General features: G+C 43.8%; 1 protein-coding gene across 2 annotated transcripts in view; it reads right to left on the reverse strand.

The window, feature by feature from the left end:
- RAB6A (RAB6A, member RAS oncogene family) overlaps positions 1-15690 on the reverse strand; it is a 42429-nt gene that overhangs the window by 13900 nt on the left and 12839 nt on the right. For both annotated transcript variants that reach the window (XM_023945474.2, XM_023945478.2), the window contains exons 2-3: positions 3731-3789; positions 1200-1253 (exon numbers count right to left, since the gene is read on the reverse strand). In XM_023945474.2, the coding sequence (XP_023801242.1) occupies positions 1200-1253; positions 3731-3789 (113 nt within the window). The remainder of the gene's footprint in view (positions 1-1199; positions 1254-3730; positions 3790-15690) is intronic.

A 15690-nucleotide genomic window follows, 5' to 3' on the forward strand; every position in this document is an offset into this window, starting at 1 on the left:
TTCCCTTCCAAAAGGGGAGGAGTGGAATGGCTCAGCTTCCAAACTCAGAGGACCAACAAGAAAGCTACAGCTGAAGTGTTGGAATCATCATCCCTGGAAATGTTCAGAAGTGTGTGGATGTGGCACTTAGGGACGTGGCTTAGTGGTGGCCTTAGCAGTGCTGGGGAATGGTTGGCCTTGATCTTGGAAGGCTTTTCCAGCCTTTGTGATTCTGTGAAATGTTCACCTGCAGTTCTCCCTACACAAGAGATTCATGCTCTGCTCTCCTTCCTCACGACTCACACAGGCAACCTCCAGCAGCATGAAGGATGGTTGCTGGTGGAAAAACTGGGAAAGCTACTCATGTCAAGTTTTTTGAGGATAAAATGCTCGTTGTAACTCTAAACTGCAAAGTAACACGCACAGAGAGGCTGAACGGCTCTTACCAGCAAGGTTCTGGAAGAAAAGGTAAGACACACTAAAAGCAACATTTATGGCAAGGTGTGCAAGAGCCAGTTTGGCCATGGAAAGCACATTTCATCCCTCATGCACTTTCCATGCAATCCCATTTATTGGGGGTTTATCCAACCCCACTTACTGGGAGTTTATCCAGTACCACAAGCTTCTGCAGCACTGCAGTTTTGATTCTGTAAATAGCTCAACTGAGGCTGAATTTCTTAATTAAGAATCTGAGCTCATTTGAAACCACAGCTTTGCTTGCACAGAGGAGTGATTTCATTTGATGAGCTAAAACTGCACCAAGCAAGGAAACAAGTCTCATTTGTGAACTCATCAGGGGCCACCTTTTTTTTAAACAAGGAGCATTAAGAAGATGGAGCCAGCTATTAACTGGCCACATCTGGCAATTTGTGTTTTACCTTTCTGTCTTGTGGCATCAAAAGCTGAAGGGGTTAAGCATGGTTCCCCTTTCTCCAGATTCCCACCATCGTTCACCCCTCAAATTATCTGTACCACCTCTCCCTTCATGGAGGATGACACTAAAGCACCTTGTGCCACTCCCAAACGGCACCTGAGAGCCCTGCACACATGAACCAAATGATGATTTCCCATCCCCACTGCTGTGTCTCTGCCTGGAAGCAGCTGGGAGATGAAGGCTCAGCCTGTGCTTCTGAGTGATCTCAGAAGTGTGGGCTGCACAAAACCAGATGCTGGTCCTCATTCCTACTGTTCACAGAGAGAAGTAACAAAATCTTACTCACTGTTCGATCCTCCAAGTACATGGTTTTCGATAAGAAGTCAATGCCAATTGTTGCCTGTAAAGAGATGAGAAAACCAAGAGCTCTTCAAAAAATGTCAGAACACCTGCAGTGGTTTTCAGGGGAGCAGCAGCAGCTGCAAGAAAAACAGGTTGGGTTTCTTGTTTTTAAGATATAGCTCGATCCAATAGGCAATTTGTTTAATATATCCATGATTACAACAATTCCTTAAAGCACTAAAGGTTTGAAGCTGGACTTCAGTTCATGCATATTGACAGTTTAATCCACACATTTATTTGGGCAGCAGCAGGGGTTTTTATGCATGTGACAAATGGGTGTTCCCCAGGTCAACCAGGATATGTGGGCACACTGTCTTCTTCCCAACTGCCAAATATCTCCGTGGATCTTCACTTTTCCAGGCAGATTAAGGCAGACATCTACATGATCCCCAACAACCACTAAAGCTTGGTTCATCCTAAAGCAGCACTCAAACTTCCTGACACCAGTGGGAGCTTCTTCGAGAACATCTAAATGGCAGTGGGAATCCATTCTCTCTGTCCTGTCCCTCCATCCCTTGTCCCAAGTCCCTCTCCAGCTCTTCTGCAGCCCCTTTAGGCATTGGAGAGAGATCTGAGCTCTCCCTGGAGCCTTCTCCTCTCCCAGCCTGTCCTACCGCAACACAGGGAAGCAGCAGCATCAAGGACTGGATTCCAGCACGCTCTTTATACCAGACTTTTACTAAAATAGATCTTCTATGATACGACATGTGACATGTGAGGCCACAGCACAAAGGAAATCATTCCCACCATGTCCATGGAAGGGAATCACTCCTTGTAAAATAAATCCCTCCAACCACAAGCTTTTATTGCAGGTGTTTGGGTTTCTGACACAGTACAGCAAGTTCTTACTGATAAGACAGAGGGACACAGCTGAATTCCTCTCATCCAGCAGTGAGCAGAAGGAATCCAATGCACCGCACGGATTTTATTAAATGGCAGCTTGCTATTTTTAACAGCTGAACATAAAAAGCCCCTGTTCAAATGATAGGTTTCAGAAAAAATATGCATTCAAAAGCTGCCAGAAACGTCCAGAACAAGCAAATCGTCCCTGAACTCACCTCCCGCTCCAGTTACCCATGATCAGGGTATGATGTGCATCGAATACTGGGCTCTCAGGGGTCTCTAGATAATCCTGGTATCCGAAAATGTCTGTTTTGGGTTGACACCAACAGGCAGTGTGATTTTGGCCAAATTCCTGGAGCTTTCGTGACTGATTCCTTCTTCCAGCTACAGCACAATAGGAGGTACGGCCCCACCTCAGTCACAACTCCAGGAAAAGCAAGGGGTTTGGATGAATGGCTCTGACCCAAATCCATTAACACCCAAACTGGACAGGCAGCACTGATGCTGAAGTCATCCTGGAAGCCCTTAGGATTTCTCACTGTTGTAAGTGCCACTGACTGATTTTGTAATCATTTAATGTATTACATCAGACCACCCTTCCATGGTGACACCCCTATTATCCTACAGCACACAGGCTCAAACCTCCTCAAGGAAGAACCAGGACACAAACTCCATGAGGAAAAGGAGCGGTCCTAAAAGAAAAACACTGTGGGGGGAAAAAAAATCCCAGCTTCAATAAAAGAACTGCCTTCAATGTCCATGTAATTACAGTGGGAGGGATCTGCGAGGATGTTTGCTGCCTCGGGAGCAGTGACGTGTGCTCCAGCCCTCCCACACCATGGAAGCGTGGCTCTTCCCACAGTTCAGGGAGAACTTCCCAGCTCATTTTTTCTAGCAGCAGCAAGCAGGAATTGCTGAAGAAGGCAGGAGGGGAAGCTCCCAATTCAATGAGATCCTTGGGTAGACACTGAGGAACAGGAGAACCACAACGTTTTCCCTTTTAATTTTTTTCTATTACCTCCTCCTCCCACCCCTTAAAAAAACCTTCCCAGGCACCAGGGAACAGATTTTTCTCAGTTTTGTGTATCCAGAACATCACCAGCTGCAACCAAGTCATGAAACATGCTCTGCTTGGAGGAGACATCCTTCATGAAACTGAAGTACTTTTATATCTCTCCACATTTTGAGCTCATGCTAAATTCTGGGAGTGGGCAACACTGACTATTCTCCTAGACTGCACAGTGCTAATGTGAAAAATTGCTTTCTAATTATCCTAAATTTTCTTTTTTTTTTTTTTGTTTTTTTACATTCCTGTTATGTTATCCACACACAGGGATTAGATCTGTGATGGTCTGGTAAAAAATGGCAGGGGAAAAAAAAAATCTCTTATTCCCTGGCTGTGCCTTGGGCATTCCTTTAGAACCACAGCTCATCCTGCTGCAAGCAGCAGCAGGTAAACTCCTGGAGCAAAATCCAACCCAGAAGTGCCACTCTGGCAGGTGATTAAAATAAAGATTTTACAACTGGGAATTCCACGGTCAGTGCCCCAACTCTAATGGAATGACTTTTCCTGCAATGGAAGACATGGCAGCAGAGGAGTCTTACACAAGACAAAAATATGGGTTAATTTACCTGGTAGGTGTTGTCAAAGCTGTCATACATGAACCTGGTGATCAAGGAAGTCTTCCCCACTAAAAGAAACAAAAAAAAAACAACCATGGATTCAAGAACCAATTTCAGAGCAAGTTTTAAGCAAATGATTTAAAAATGGTTTATTGTGTCCAACAGATCCATCTTGAGCACTTAAACTTCCTGCAAGGACAAGAACAGTTATTTGACTTTACAATTGAAAAGTCTTTTTTTTTCCTTTTTTTTTCCTGTATCATTCCCAAGCATCAGTTTTACTCTTAAATATTTGTGATTTGAGGTGAATATTAATTTCATTGCTCTGTTTTCTACCAAGTCATTCAGTAATTTTAGTTGAACTGAATTAATTTAACAGCCCCTATAACCAATTATTAGCAACAAAAAGCTCTTCTTCACTCATAAAACATGGGACTTACTCACTTTCAGACCCCATCATCCTCACAACACTTATTTTCTACTCCTGTAAGACCAACAACACGGCAGAGCTGGGCCAAAGCCTAACTCATAATTTACAGGCTTTTTCCATCTCCTACATCCTCACCTGGAGGGATCAGCAAGATACACAGGAACTGGAATATCTCCAGCTGCCTCATTTTGATGTGCATAAATCCTCTTAATTGTAGGCCAGTTCCATTTAGCCCTGAAGTTACTCAGGGCTGCATCATCACCTCCCAGTGTTTTTTCCAACCTCCTTGCAGCTGGAATTTGCCATCTCCCAGTGGCAGAGGAGAGGAGTTGTGTGACTTGTGTTGGACACCAAACATTGCATGTGCAGATAAAAGGTAAGAAAGAGAGCTTGGGGCAGAACTTGTGTTCTCCAAGCAATATTCCAAGGATTTTAGTTCTTTACTAGGTGATCATCCAGTGACAGGGATTTAAGGCAAGATTAAGGTCCCTTCCACCCCAAACCATCCTGTGATTTCTGGGGTGAGTTTTGGGGTTTTTGTTTGTTTGTTTTAGATCTTAATGTAAGAGTGTCACCAAAATCTCCAGTATCCCAATCAAGCAGCATTTTCATCTTCAGTTATGTCTGAGAAAGGGCTAAACAAACAGGAACCCAGCACACAGCCTCAGAGAGATGAGATTTTCCCATGTCAAAATCTGAATTCCCATGTGAATTTCTAACATATTCTGCTCTGGAGGCAGAATCAGGTTTCCCACAAAGTTAAAAAGCTGCCTTCATGAAGGCAGAGCAAATATTCCCTTCACTGAGTAGGTTTTCGGAAGCAGCACATCCCAGATGGGAAAAATTCCTGAATCCCTTACTCAGATTTGTCCCATGGATGTGCTGAACAGCTCGAGCTGGTGCAGGACAAACAGCCATGAGCTGCTGTGAGGAGAGAAGGGATTCATTCCAGACCCAGTGCCAATCCTCAGGAGACACAGACAAGCAAACCCAATCCCATCCCACCGCAGCACAGGCTGAATCCCGGGAATTGATTTGCAGCATCACAAACAAGCTGGTTTTCCTCACGTGGTCACTGATGCAAACAGCCACATTTAAGTCTTCACAGATCCAATCTCACCCAGGAAATTATTTGCTTTGGTAACTCACGACCCTTGAAGGACAATCAAGTGTTCCAGAAAATTTTTCCCTTCTGAGTGACATCTTGGACAAGATTTGTCCACAAATCATAAAATATGAAAATATTCTGTTTATTCCTGGAACCTCCCTACCCTACCCTCACTCATTTCACAAAAAGAAGGGAAAATAAGGTGCTGCTTGGCTTGTTTATATTTAAATATCTGCTTCAACTAGCATTTGGAGACAGCATCCTAATGGACTTAGTTCCAAGACATTTCTTCTCTGAAAGGACCCAGGTTTATGTTGACAGGCACCAGATCAAGATGGTATTAACACCAAATGCTCACAGTTTTAATTCCATGAATACTGAGGCACTGCCATTCCTCCTTTTAAAAAACCCAAACTGACTCCTTTTAGAAATCCTGGCAGGAAAGAAAGCCCACAGTTCCCACTGTATCTCTAATTTCTATTCCGCCTTGCTGGCCGTATGTTTCTCCAATTCTCAGAAGGCATTAATTTGGGAGTGATTGCAAGCAAGGGAGAGGACAGATTCAGAATTCAAATTCATCTTGGAAAATGCCAAAATGACCTCAGGAGGCAAATGAAGCTCAGCAGGGAGAAGCAGAACAAGGTAATACATGGAGACAAGAACAACCAGCTGCTTAAAATCCAGATGGGAAACAACTGGATAAGTAATCCAGGGGTTATAGCCCAAGGAACAGATAAGACACTCAAGATTTCAGCTTTGTTTCATTAAGATGTTGGTTTGGGTTTTTTTTTTTAATCTAGTGAGTTAATTTAATCTGTTGGAAAAATTTCCACACACAAGTACATCCAGGGCAGCATTAGTCAGCAGTGCAACATCCTTTAGGCCAAAATATTCCTGGTATGCAGCTGGAACAACTCCAAGAAAAAGGTCAACATCACATCCTTGGAGGGACAGAGGTGGGGGAGGAAATGCTGCGAATGGGGTTTGACTGGACACACTGACAGCTCAGGGAAAGTCTCAAACAATTCAGGAGCTGAGAAGGAACTTTTTGGCAAAAAACCAGGCAGCTAGTGGAGTTCAGTTTCAGCTGAAAGGTGACGGACAGAAGTGACTTACTGCTCAGGAAATGTTGTCTCCAGCCACTTTGCCCTCTGTAGATCAAGGTCTAACAGTTAAAAGCTAAGTCCAACCACAATCTGAGCAGGAAGGGCACAGAACTGGGAAACTGAGGCAATTAAACTTCAAAATAACTTATTCAGCTGGGCAGTGGATTCTCCTCCCTTCCTTGGCATGCAGAGTTGTCAGATGTCATTCCACTCTAGGAATTTACACCCAAGGCATACAAGAATCTTTTGAAGAGGAGGAAAGCCAAGTAAATAAGTGATAAACCAAAGAAACCATTTGTTTCAACACTGAACCTGAAGGTCAGCTCTGGACATTTTTCTGTCATTCAGAGGCTCAACAGTGGCTTCATCAGAGGAGTTCTTGGCTCCCTCCAACTTTCCATCCAACAAAAGCTTCACATCAAACAGCTCCTAATCAAACAGTTGTGCCTCAGACACCATTGATTAAGTGATTGCTGTGACTATAAAATCCTAGAAGGTTCTGGGTTGGAAAGGACCTTGAAGATAAGCTCATTCCAGCTCCCTGCCATGGCAGGGACACCTCCCACTATCCCAAGTTGCTCCACGCCCCAGCCAACCTGGCCTTGGACATTTCCAAGGATCCAGGGACAGCCACAGCTCCTCTGGGCACCCTGTGCCAGGGCCTCACTATCCTCACAGGGAACAATTCCTTCCCAATATCCCATCCATCCCTGCCCTCTGGCAGTGGGAAGCCATTCCCTGTGTCCTGTCCCTCCAGGCCTTGTCCCCAGTCCCTCTCCAGCTCTCCTGGAGCCCCTTCAGGCCCTGCAAGGGGCTCTGAGCTCTCCCTGGAGCCTTCTCCTCTCCAGGTGAGCACCCCCAGCTCTCCCAGCCTGGCTCCAGAGCAGAGGGGCTCCAGCCCTGGGAAGACCCTCTATCATCTAATTATCCATGTACACTTCTGAAGGGGTCCAGCTCCAACAGGAATTTTTAAGCTCAGATCTGACTTGCTCAGATGGTTTCTTCGCTGGATCAGTTCTGGAAGAATCTGGACCTGGTGGTTTCTGCATCATGAAGTGGCTGCTCACCCCATCCACATGAATTCTGGAATGCTGCAGTGTTTCCATATGTTCTGGGACAAGAAGAAGTTGTCTGTTCTGACATGTAATATTAGGAAACTCCTAAAAGGAAAGGTTTGATCACTGGTTCAGCACAGAAACCAGCAGATGCCCAAACACCAACACCCTCCTGAATCAGCATCTGAATCGTGGCAGCAAACAGCCAAGTGCCCAAAGATGATGGAGTTACAAGACAGCAAAGTTGTGAAGTTCCTATCAGTGGAATTGCCGTGAACCAGGAGGGGCTAAATTCCAAACCTTCAGCTCATGGAGTCACCCTGATCGATCCCCTTTGTCTGGGAGCCTCGAGCCACTGCCTGGCAGGGATTTCACAGTGAGAATTCAGCTGCAAGATGGAATCAATACGCTGATCTCGTGCTTCCAGCCACTTTGATCCGACAGCGGCCGCTGGAGAGATTCCAAGGTCGTTCCATCTGATTCTTGCAGGCTGCCTCTTCCCTGCTCCTGGGGAGGTTTGTGTGTCCAGCAGCAGCCCCCAGTACTGACACTGATTAATGGTGGGCTCCCACGGCTCCCGGTGCCGGCGCGTGCGGAACGGCTGCGCTGTGCCGGCCGCTCTAACGAGGCACTGGGGAGGAAGGCACAGACCCATTAGATAACACAAATCACCTCCCTGCCAGCACTGGATTAGAAGGTCATTTGTTGCCAGAGTCTGCAAAGGGCTCAGGCACCAGCCAGGAGTGACCTGCAAGGAAAAGTAATTGGGATTGTGCCACTTGGACTGCGTGATGCACGAGGAGCAGGTCTGACATCCCCCTCATTTTCTTCGGTGTATCATACTAGAGATTCACATCTTGTCCAAGGATTCTTCTGGAGAAGTCATATTTAAATTGCTGACTTCAGCCTAGTAGTTGTTTAGAACTTTCAAAGCATCAGCAATCAGGAAAAAATCCCCAAGAAACAGCTTGAAAGCAAAATAACCTTAAAAGTAATCAACACATCCAGCTTATTCAACTGGAAAACTGCACTTGGCCTCTCCCAGCTCTCAGAAGCAGCCTTGGCTAAGAGATCCAACCTGCTGAAACGCAGAGGTAAAGGGAGGAAGATGAGGAAAGCCTTCTCCTCGTGTAAGGAAATAACTCACAGTGTAATCCCAAAATTTCACCTGCCCTTTGCATGACTCCTTTCAGACTTGATTGAAGGATAAACCCCAGTGACACTACAACTTTCTTTCACAGATAAGCTCACCTCAAAATCTTCACTGGAATTATTTTGCAGGAAAAAAACAACCCAGGGCACCAAAAGGAAAAGCACTGCTAAGAATGATATATTGAATTATGAATGCCTCAAAACCATTTTTAGATTTGTGTTTAAAAAGAAGCCCCAAAAGGAAGATGCACACAGTTGACTTTAAATGATCTGCATCAGCCAGTAAGAATATTTTTAGCTATGCCATTCCCAGCACTGGAAACAGAAATGCTGTATTAAAGTGATTAAAGCAGCTTCTTTAAAAAATAATAAAAAACATTCCCCATGCTCCTCTGCTCTTTGCTGTCAAACTATGGAAATTTCACCTGGTTCCCTCAAAGCAAGAAACAAAACCCATTCATTATCCAAAGGCACTGACAGAGCCAGCAGACTGCATTCATCCAAGGAATTCTCAGTCAGGTGAAGTTTATCCCAGTCACAGAGAAAAACTTGGAGGATGGAATCCAGTCTAGTCCCAAGGAACAGAGGTCTCATCTCTTTGCTCTAATTAAAGTATTTTTCTACCCTGATTTTTTTTTCCCTATTGATTCCACTCCTGCTCTACTGTCAAACCTATTTTATTCTTCCATTTCTTTCCTGATGGCAGATGAGATCAGACCAAAGGACCACCTCAGCCAATTCCTTACAGTTTTAAGTCCTCAATAAATTTTTTTAAAAATCAAGAAAAAATAAAATTAGTAGGAAGCCTGCAAAATATAAACCTTCTTGAAACCCATACATGGACACCCTCTAATTAATATAAACCAAATGATTCAAACAGACCCTTTTAAGATCATTTATTCACAGCCTAGTTCAAGGTCTAGGTTATAAATTAGACTGTGGTCCTATTATACAAATTTCTTTAAGAAGAAATTTAAGATTCTGTTTACGAAGTTAACGTAGAATATCCAGAGAGTTAAGGGAAACAAGACCCAGAAAAACATGGAACAATTTAAGTTTGTTTTATATTGTTTTTGGAATTCAGGAGATGCTCCATAATTTTCTACCTTAAATATATTTCATTCCTCCCAGGGAACAACTCACCTTGATTTTAGCTGATTCTGGGTTTGATACTCATTCCAAGCAGAACAAACAATGGCCTGAAGCTCGTGGCAGAGATCACACAACGGAAATTAAAGCAGCGACAGCGAATCCGCCGGCTCGGAGCACAGGGAGCACCCTCTGCACACAAAGTCCCCTCAACACAATTCCAGCAGTTTTATTCCTTCTATTTTACTGGCAACTCCTCTGACAAAGGACATTTGCAGCTGCACTGCTTCTCACAGAACCACAGGCCAGTGAGAACCTGTAACACAACGTGCTGATGCCAAATACTGGTATTTAGGTATTTCTTTGGAATAGGAAAATACCTAAATACCAAGAAAATAAATCATGGAATCACAGAACCATTTTGTTTGAGAAAGCTTTCCAAGATCATGGAGTCCAACCTGCCAAGAACATCACTAACCCATGATCCCAAGTGCTGCATCCACAAGGCTTTAAATTCCTTCAGCAATGGGCATCCAGCAGCTCTCACAGGGCTACAAACAACACCCACATGGCAAATCTCAGCCCCAAAGTAAGTCAAAGCCCTCCAAGAACTTACACTGCTCCAGCCTGCTCTGAACCTCCTCCAAAGAAAAACAGCCACAAGGATGCTGCTGGCAGCAGCTTGTCCACGATTGCAGGGGAAAGGAAGACAGACAGCAGAGGAACCACCTCCAAAAGGGGATTTTGGCAGTTTATTTGTGGAGGTTTTATGGCATCCTACCTCGAAAAGGAACTCTAGAAAGGCAGACACAATCAATAACAATGTCAAACAACTGCAGCTGGCCTTTTTAGACCAATGAATCCCTGCCAATCCTTTATTTCTTTTCAGGTCACCACCACAACAAAGCTTTTATTTTGCCTTTTAATTAAAAGCACGATTGAAAACTGTTTGATACAGTCCTGGATCAATTACTTTGGCTTCAGGGACTGCTGGCAGCCTGGAGCTCTCAATTTGAGAATGGCTGGCCTGTACCCACAGAGCAGAGGAGAAAAGACAGAAATTCAGAGACTGGAAGTGGAGGATTCCCAGTGTATTCTAAGTGTATTTCCAGAGTGGTCTGTTCAGCCTTGGTGAACTACAGGGAAAAGTGGACTTGGCCTTTTCTTAGCCAGCAGTTGACAGAGCCATAAGCAGTAACTCCTCACAGCCATCACCACAGTTATTCACAGACTACTTATAGCAGAAACAATCAAAATTAAAAACCCTACAGAAACTGACCAGAGAACATGAGAGACTTTTGGAAGCTCAAGGTAATCCTGAAGCAAATGGGTGCCCTGGAAGTGTCCAAGGCCAGGCTGGACAGGGCTTGGAACAAACTGGGATAGTGGAAGGTGTGGGCAGGGGGTGGGACTGGATGGACTTTAAGGTTCCTTCCAACCCAAACCATTCTGGGATACTGTGATTAGTGGGAGAATGTTGAGTCTCTTAAAATTAATTTATTTTTTTAAACCCCAGGTTTTAACCCCTTTCCAGATGATCAGTAATAGCACTGTCCCAGTGCTCCACACAAAATGATGATGAATTTAATGAGATGCAACGTGTGACCAATGAACCAATGGAATAACAAAATTGGCCTCTTTCCTCTGGCCTCCAGACACAGCCCTGAGTATTTTAAAGTACTGAGAGATCCTGAACAAAAAGTTGATTGTTTGCTCATTGTAAATTCAATCCCCTTAGTTCTTGCAAACATTCTATCTGGACTGGACTCTTCAAGGCAAGATGAGACAGTTTTATTAGAGCTGAAGGTGAGGAGATGAGTTTTACTCATTTAATGAAGTAAGAAACAGCACAGCCAGAATCTTGCTGCTGCTGCTGAGGAAATTTCCATTTTCCTTTTACCCTGTGACAATCAGGTGCCTTGAACTTCGGTCAGCTCTTTGTGATGGGAGAATTTCTGTGCAAAACCTTTTAAAGCCTTAGCATCCCAGCAATTCCCAGCAACTTCCCAAAGCAGCAAGTGTGACATCAGCCTTTAGCTCCCCAGCCAGCCTCCAGCACCGGTAAAAAAAGCTGCACTTAGCAAACTGGAACAGACCCTAAGCCATGGATAGGAGCCTAAATGGATGGTGGGAAGTGTACATGAATATTTATAAGTGTCTGGTGCAGAGCAGCAGGAAGGGAAGCATGGAGTGGAGTGAACTGGCATGATGTAACAGGGAATAACAAGGAATGACACCTACCCAGCAGATGAACACATGGAAAGCTGTTCTGGGAATGGCTGGGATCAGCTGCAGCTCGTTCCCACGTGCTGCAAGAACAGGGATACAAAGGAAGGAGCCAGACCCTTTGCACAGCAGCACCATTTTAAATTCTAAGGATGTGAAAAAAAGCTGCCCTGATCCTGCATTTCACATGCTTTTTCTTCCCAAGACAGAGGGTATAACTTGATTTTCCTAAGAGTTACATCAAAAAACATCTGCTCTGTTGCAGCCCCAGGAAATCAGGAAAGTGCAGCTCCTCAAGGCTCAGGGAAATATCCTCAAACAGCACCAGAGCTGTTTGTTGCCCAGGAGGTCGAGACTCAGCCCTTCTCCCTGGCCACCACCAGAGACACGTTTGTAATGGCTTCTAAAACAAATTCATAATACTCATTTCAAGCCATGCCAAAAATTAAGTTTCACACACATTTGGGATCGTGTTTAAAGACCTGCCCTCGCTACTGAGAAACAAATAGCAAACAGAATTTTTTTGCAACCCTGTTGTCATCAGAGCAAAAGGGTTTTAGTTCCAGTCAATCTCTCTGGGCAATAATCCATGGAAACAAGAGTTTGATGCCTGCCCCTTCCTGTCAAGTATTTCCATCATTTACAAAAAGGGACCAATTACTCCCTTATCTACAACAACCAGTAATCAAATGATTAACACTTCAGTAACTGCCTTATAAAAAACATGACTATGAAAATATGTGTTAGCCTGAAAAGCTCATTAATTCTCATTCATTCTTCTCTTTGGGCACCTCAGAGCACATTCACAGTGTTGTTTTCCACAATAATTCAACCAAGACAGAAGGAAATGGAGGCTGATGGACTTGTCTGACCTAGTAAGTCTTTTTTCCCAGGGTGTTGCTGACAGCAGTGCCCAGCAAGGCCTGTAAATCCACTCCCCAACTTTTTAGTCAAATTCAATACAATGCAGAAATCAAGGATTTGTTTTCTTCCTTTCCACAAGATGCTTTTCAAAACCTAACAGTTCAAGGCTGGTTCATGTTTTAAATTTGAAGCCTTCCTTTAGATTAGATATACATCTGGACACAGACAAACACTTGGAATTAAATCTATCTGAACGTTAGTCTCTGTAACTAGGAATGGAGAGCCAGCTAAAGTTATTAAAAACCTAGTCTCTTTTTCCTTTCAATGAGAAAATTTTCATTTTATTCCTGATCTTACAGTGTACATTTTCCTGGTGTAATTCCTGCTGTACACTACTGCAGTTTGCTTCAAATATTTGGCAGAAGAGTTACCACAGAATGGGTTGGGTTGGAAACGACCATCCTGTCCAAGCTCTCTGCTGTGGCTTTCATCCTAAATAGCTCAGGTGAAACTTCCCTTTCTCAAGGGAACCCGAACAGTATTTCTGCCACTGTAAAAGATGTGAGCAGACAGTGACAAGTGGGAAAGTCCCTTGTTCCTCACGGTCACATCTCACCTGAAGATTCCTCCTCCCTCTCAGACAGCTGAGCTGGTTCACTGGTATTTACTGGTCCACTCCAGTGGACAAGAAATTGCTTCTAACAGGCAGAGCAGCAATTCTCCCAAAGGATGCTTCCTTTTACACAACCATTCCTAGGCATGCTATGTAAAAACCCAGGAGGGTTTTACAGCTGACAGCTACACATTGAAGGACAACCAGAAAAAAGCCAGCTCTGCCACTGATCCAAGTATTCAGTGCCATATGGATGTATTTTATACAGTCCCCGGGCATTTTAAAACCAGCAAGAGAAGCAAAGTATTGTCACTTGTATTTAAAGCTCAGCAGTAGCTAAAGGGAAAAGAAAGAGGCAGAAGAGAGCATTTTCTATTATCTATCTTTTTCTAAGGCAACATCAGCCTGTTAGCTGTCTACAGGCAATTTAGAATCCTATTTTATTTATCACTACACTTTTTTCTTGAGGGAGATGCCAGTCAGCTGTACCTGGTATCTGTATTTCTCAGAAATAAACTAAAGCACAAGTTAAGACTGGCCATGATTGGCCCCAAGGTAGAAGGCACAGGCTGGACACATAAAGCTGGAAAAAGCTCCCCTTTGCATTTTGGGATGTGAAAGGATCACAGAGATCAATAAAAATGTGTAGAGACTCATTACAAGTTTAATGATAAACTCAGAACTCCTTCCCGCTAAGCAACTCCTAATCAGCACTGGCAGAGTTGATAAAAGTAGAACAATATCCCTGATTATTAATGCACAGGCAAGATTTCCTTTGGGATCCGCACCAAACCTTGTGACAGGGACAAAAATACCCAGTGATAAATAGCTTCATTAACTCTTGTGGGTTTTGTCAGTAATTAGCCTGACTCTTCCTCCCAAAATGGGAAATAAATGAAGGAGCACAATGCAAACAAATCTTGTTCTGTTTGCTCAGTCACAGCCATGAAGAAATGAAACAGTAAAAACGGGTCAGCCTCTGGTTCTGTCTCAAAATCACACTTTGGAGTTTTTTTTAAACAATGCAAAGTGTTCATATAAAAACTGGGGTGTTTTACCATCCCATTGTAGAAAAGAATAAACAAGAGTCAACCCCTCACTGTTGAACAGGAAGGAGCAGATGTATTAAATATAATAATTCGATTACTCTCTCAGTCTAGTAAAATTAAAAAAAAAAAACAAAACATGGAAATGTTACCTCCTAAGCACAGCTATAAAAATTCATTTTAAAATCTGTGCCTTATGCTCTAGAGATAAACCCCTTGTCTGGTTTTCTGCAGAGGAACTCCAAGCCAAGCCTGTAACAACCAGTGCTATTTTCACAGTTTGAAAGGTTTCTAAAAGCAACAGAGCCAAAACAAGTGTCACAAGTGGAAGACCTCCAGGCAATCCCAGTTCTCCTCCCCCAGGATAACACCAAGCCTCTGGGAAGTGACACAATGCCACGTGAGGAGCCAGACTCCCAGTTTTCTGTTGGAGGAACAGCTGCCATCTCTCATGTTCAGAGTGCTGAGTCTCCCATCATTTTGTACAGAAGGGGCAAATATTCTGATTAAATACAGCTGAAGGTAACTGAGGTCTGCAGAACTAAAGTCCTGCCCATTTCTGGATGTTGGGTGGGTTTTTTTAATTTAATTTAGGTTAAACTGGGGTGGAAGGCAGAACTGTCTTCAACTTCCCACAGCCAAGCAAAGAAGGAGTTTTGGCTTGGAGGAAGAGCCTTGGAATCCTGTGAAGAGCTGAAACCAAAATGCTGCAATGGGGTAAATGAAACATGCATGTGAACACCTGGAACAACAGGGAACAGCAGAAGCAGGAAGGGAATCTCACTTGCCAATTGCTGCACAGTGTGGCAAGTGTGGTTTCATTCAAATGAGGAAGAACAAATCCAAGATACGGTAACCAGAAGATCAAGATTTGGAGTAACTGTGAAGATAAGGAAAACAAGAGAACAGGGAGACACAAGAATTTTGCCCCTAAGTGATGAGACAAAGTACCTAAAGGGAAGATCCTGAGCAGTTCTGACTCCTAAGAGATGCAAGACAAGTGTCACAAAAGCATGGAAAGCCCAAAAGCCACGATGAGCATCCAGCTGTGTCCCATCCCGTGTCACAGCATGGGGCAGAAATCTTGGCCCTCTGGAGGACAGGGATCAGAGTGGATAGTTCAGATTTACACTACAGTGACTGTGAGAGAAATCCAGATTAGGATGCCTTTCACTTCCACGTGGATGAGTTTAACACCAACCAAAGAACAGGAATTGTGGATGATACACTCACGTTTTCATGGATATCAGGCTTGGTTAATTAACTAAAGGGTACTCACA

Source organism: Cyanistes caeruleus, chromosome 3, assembly GCF_971803275.1.
Source record: "Cyanistes caeruleus chromosome 3, bCyaCae1.hap1.1, whole genome shotgun sequence".
Taxonomy (NCBI): domain Eukaryota; kingdom Metazoa; phylum Chordata; class Aves; order Passeriformes; family Paridae; genus Cyanistes; species Cyanistes caeruleus.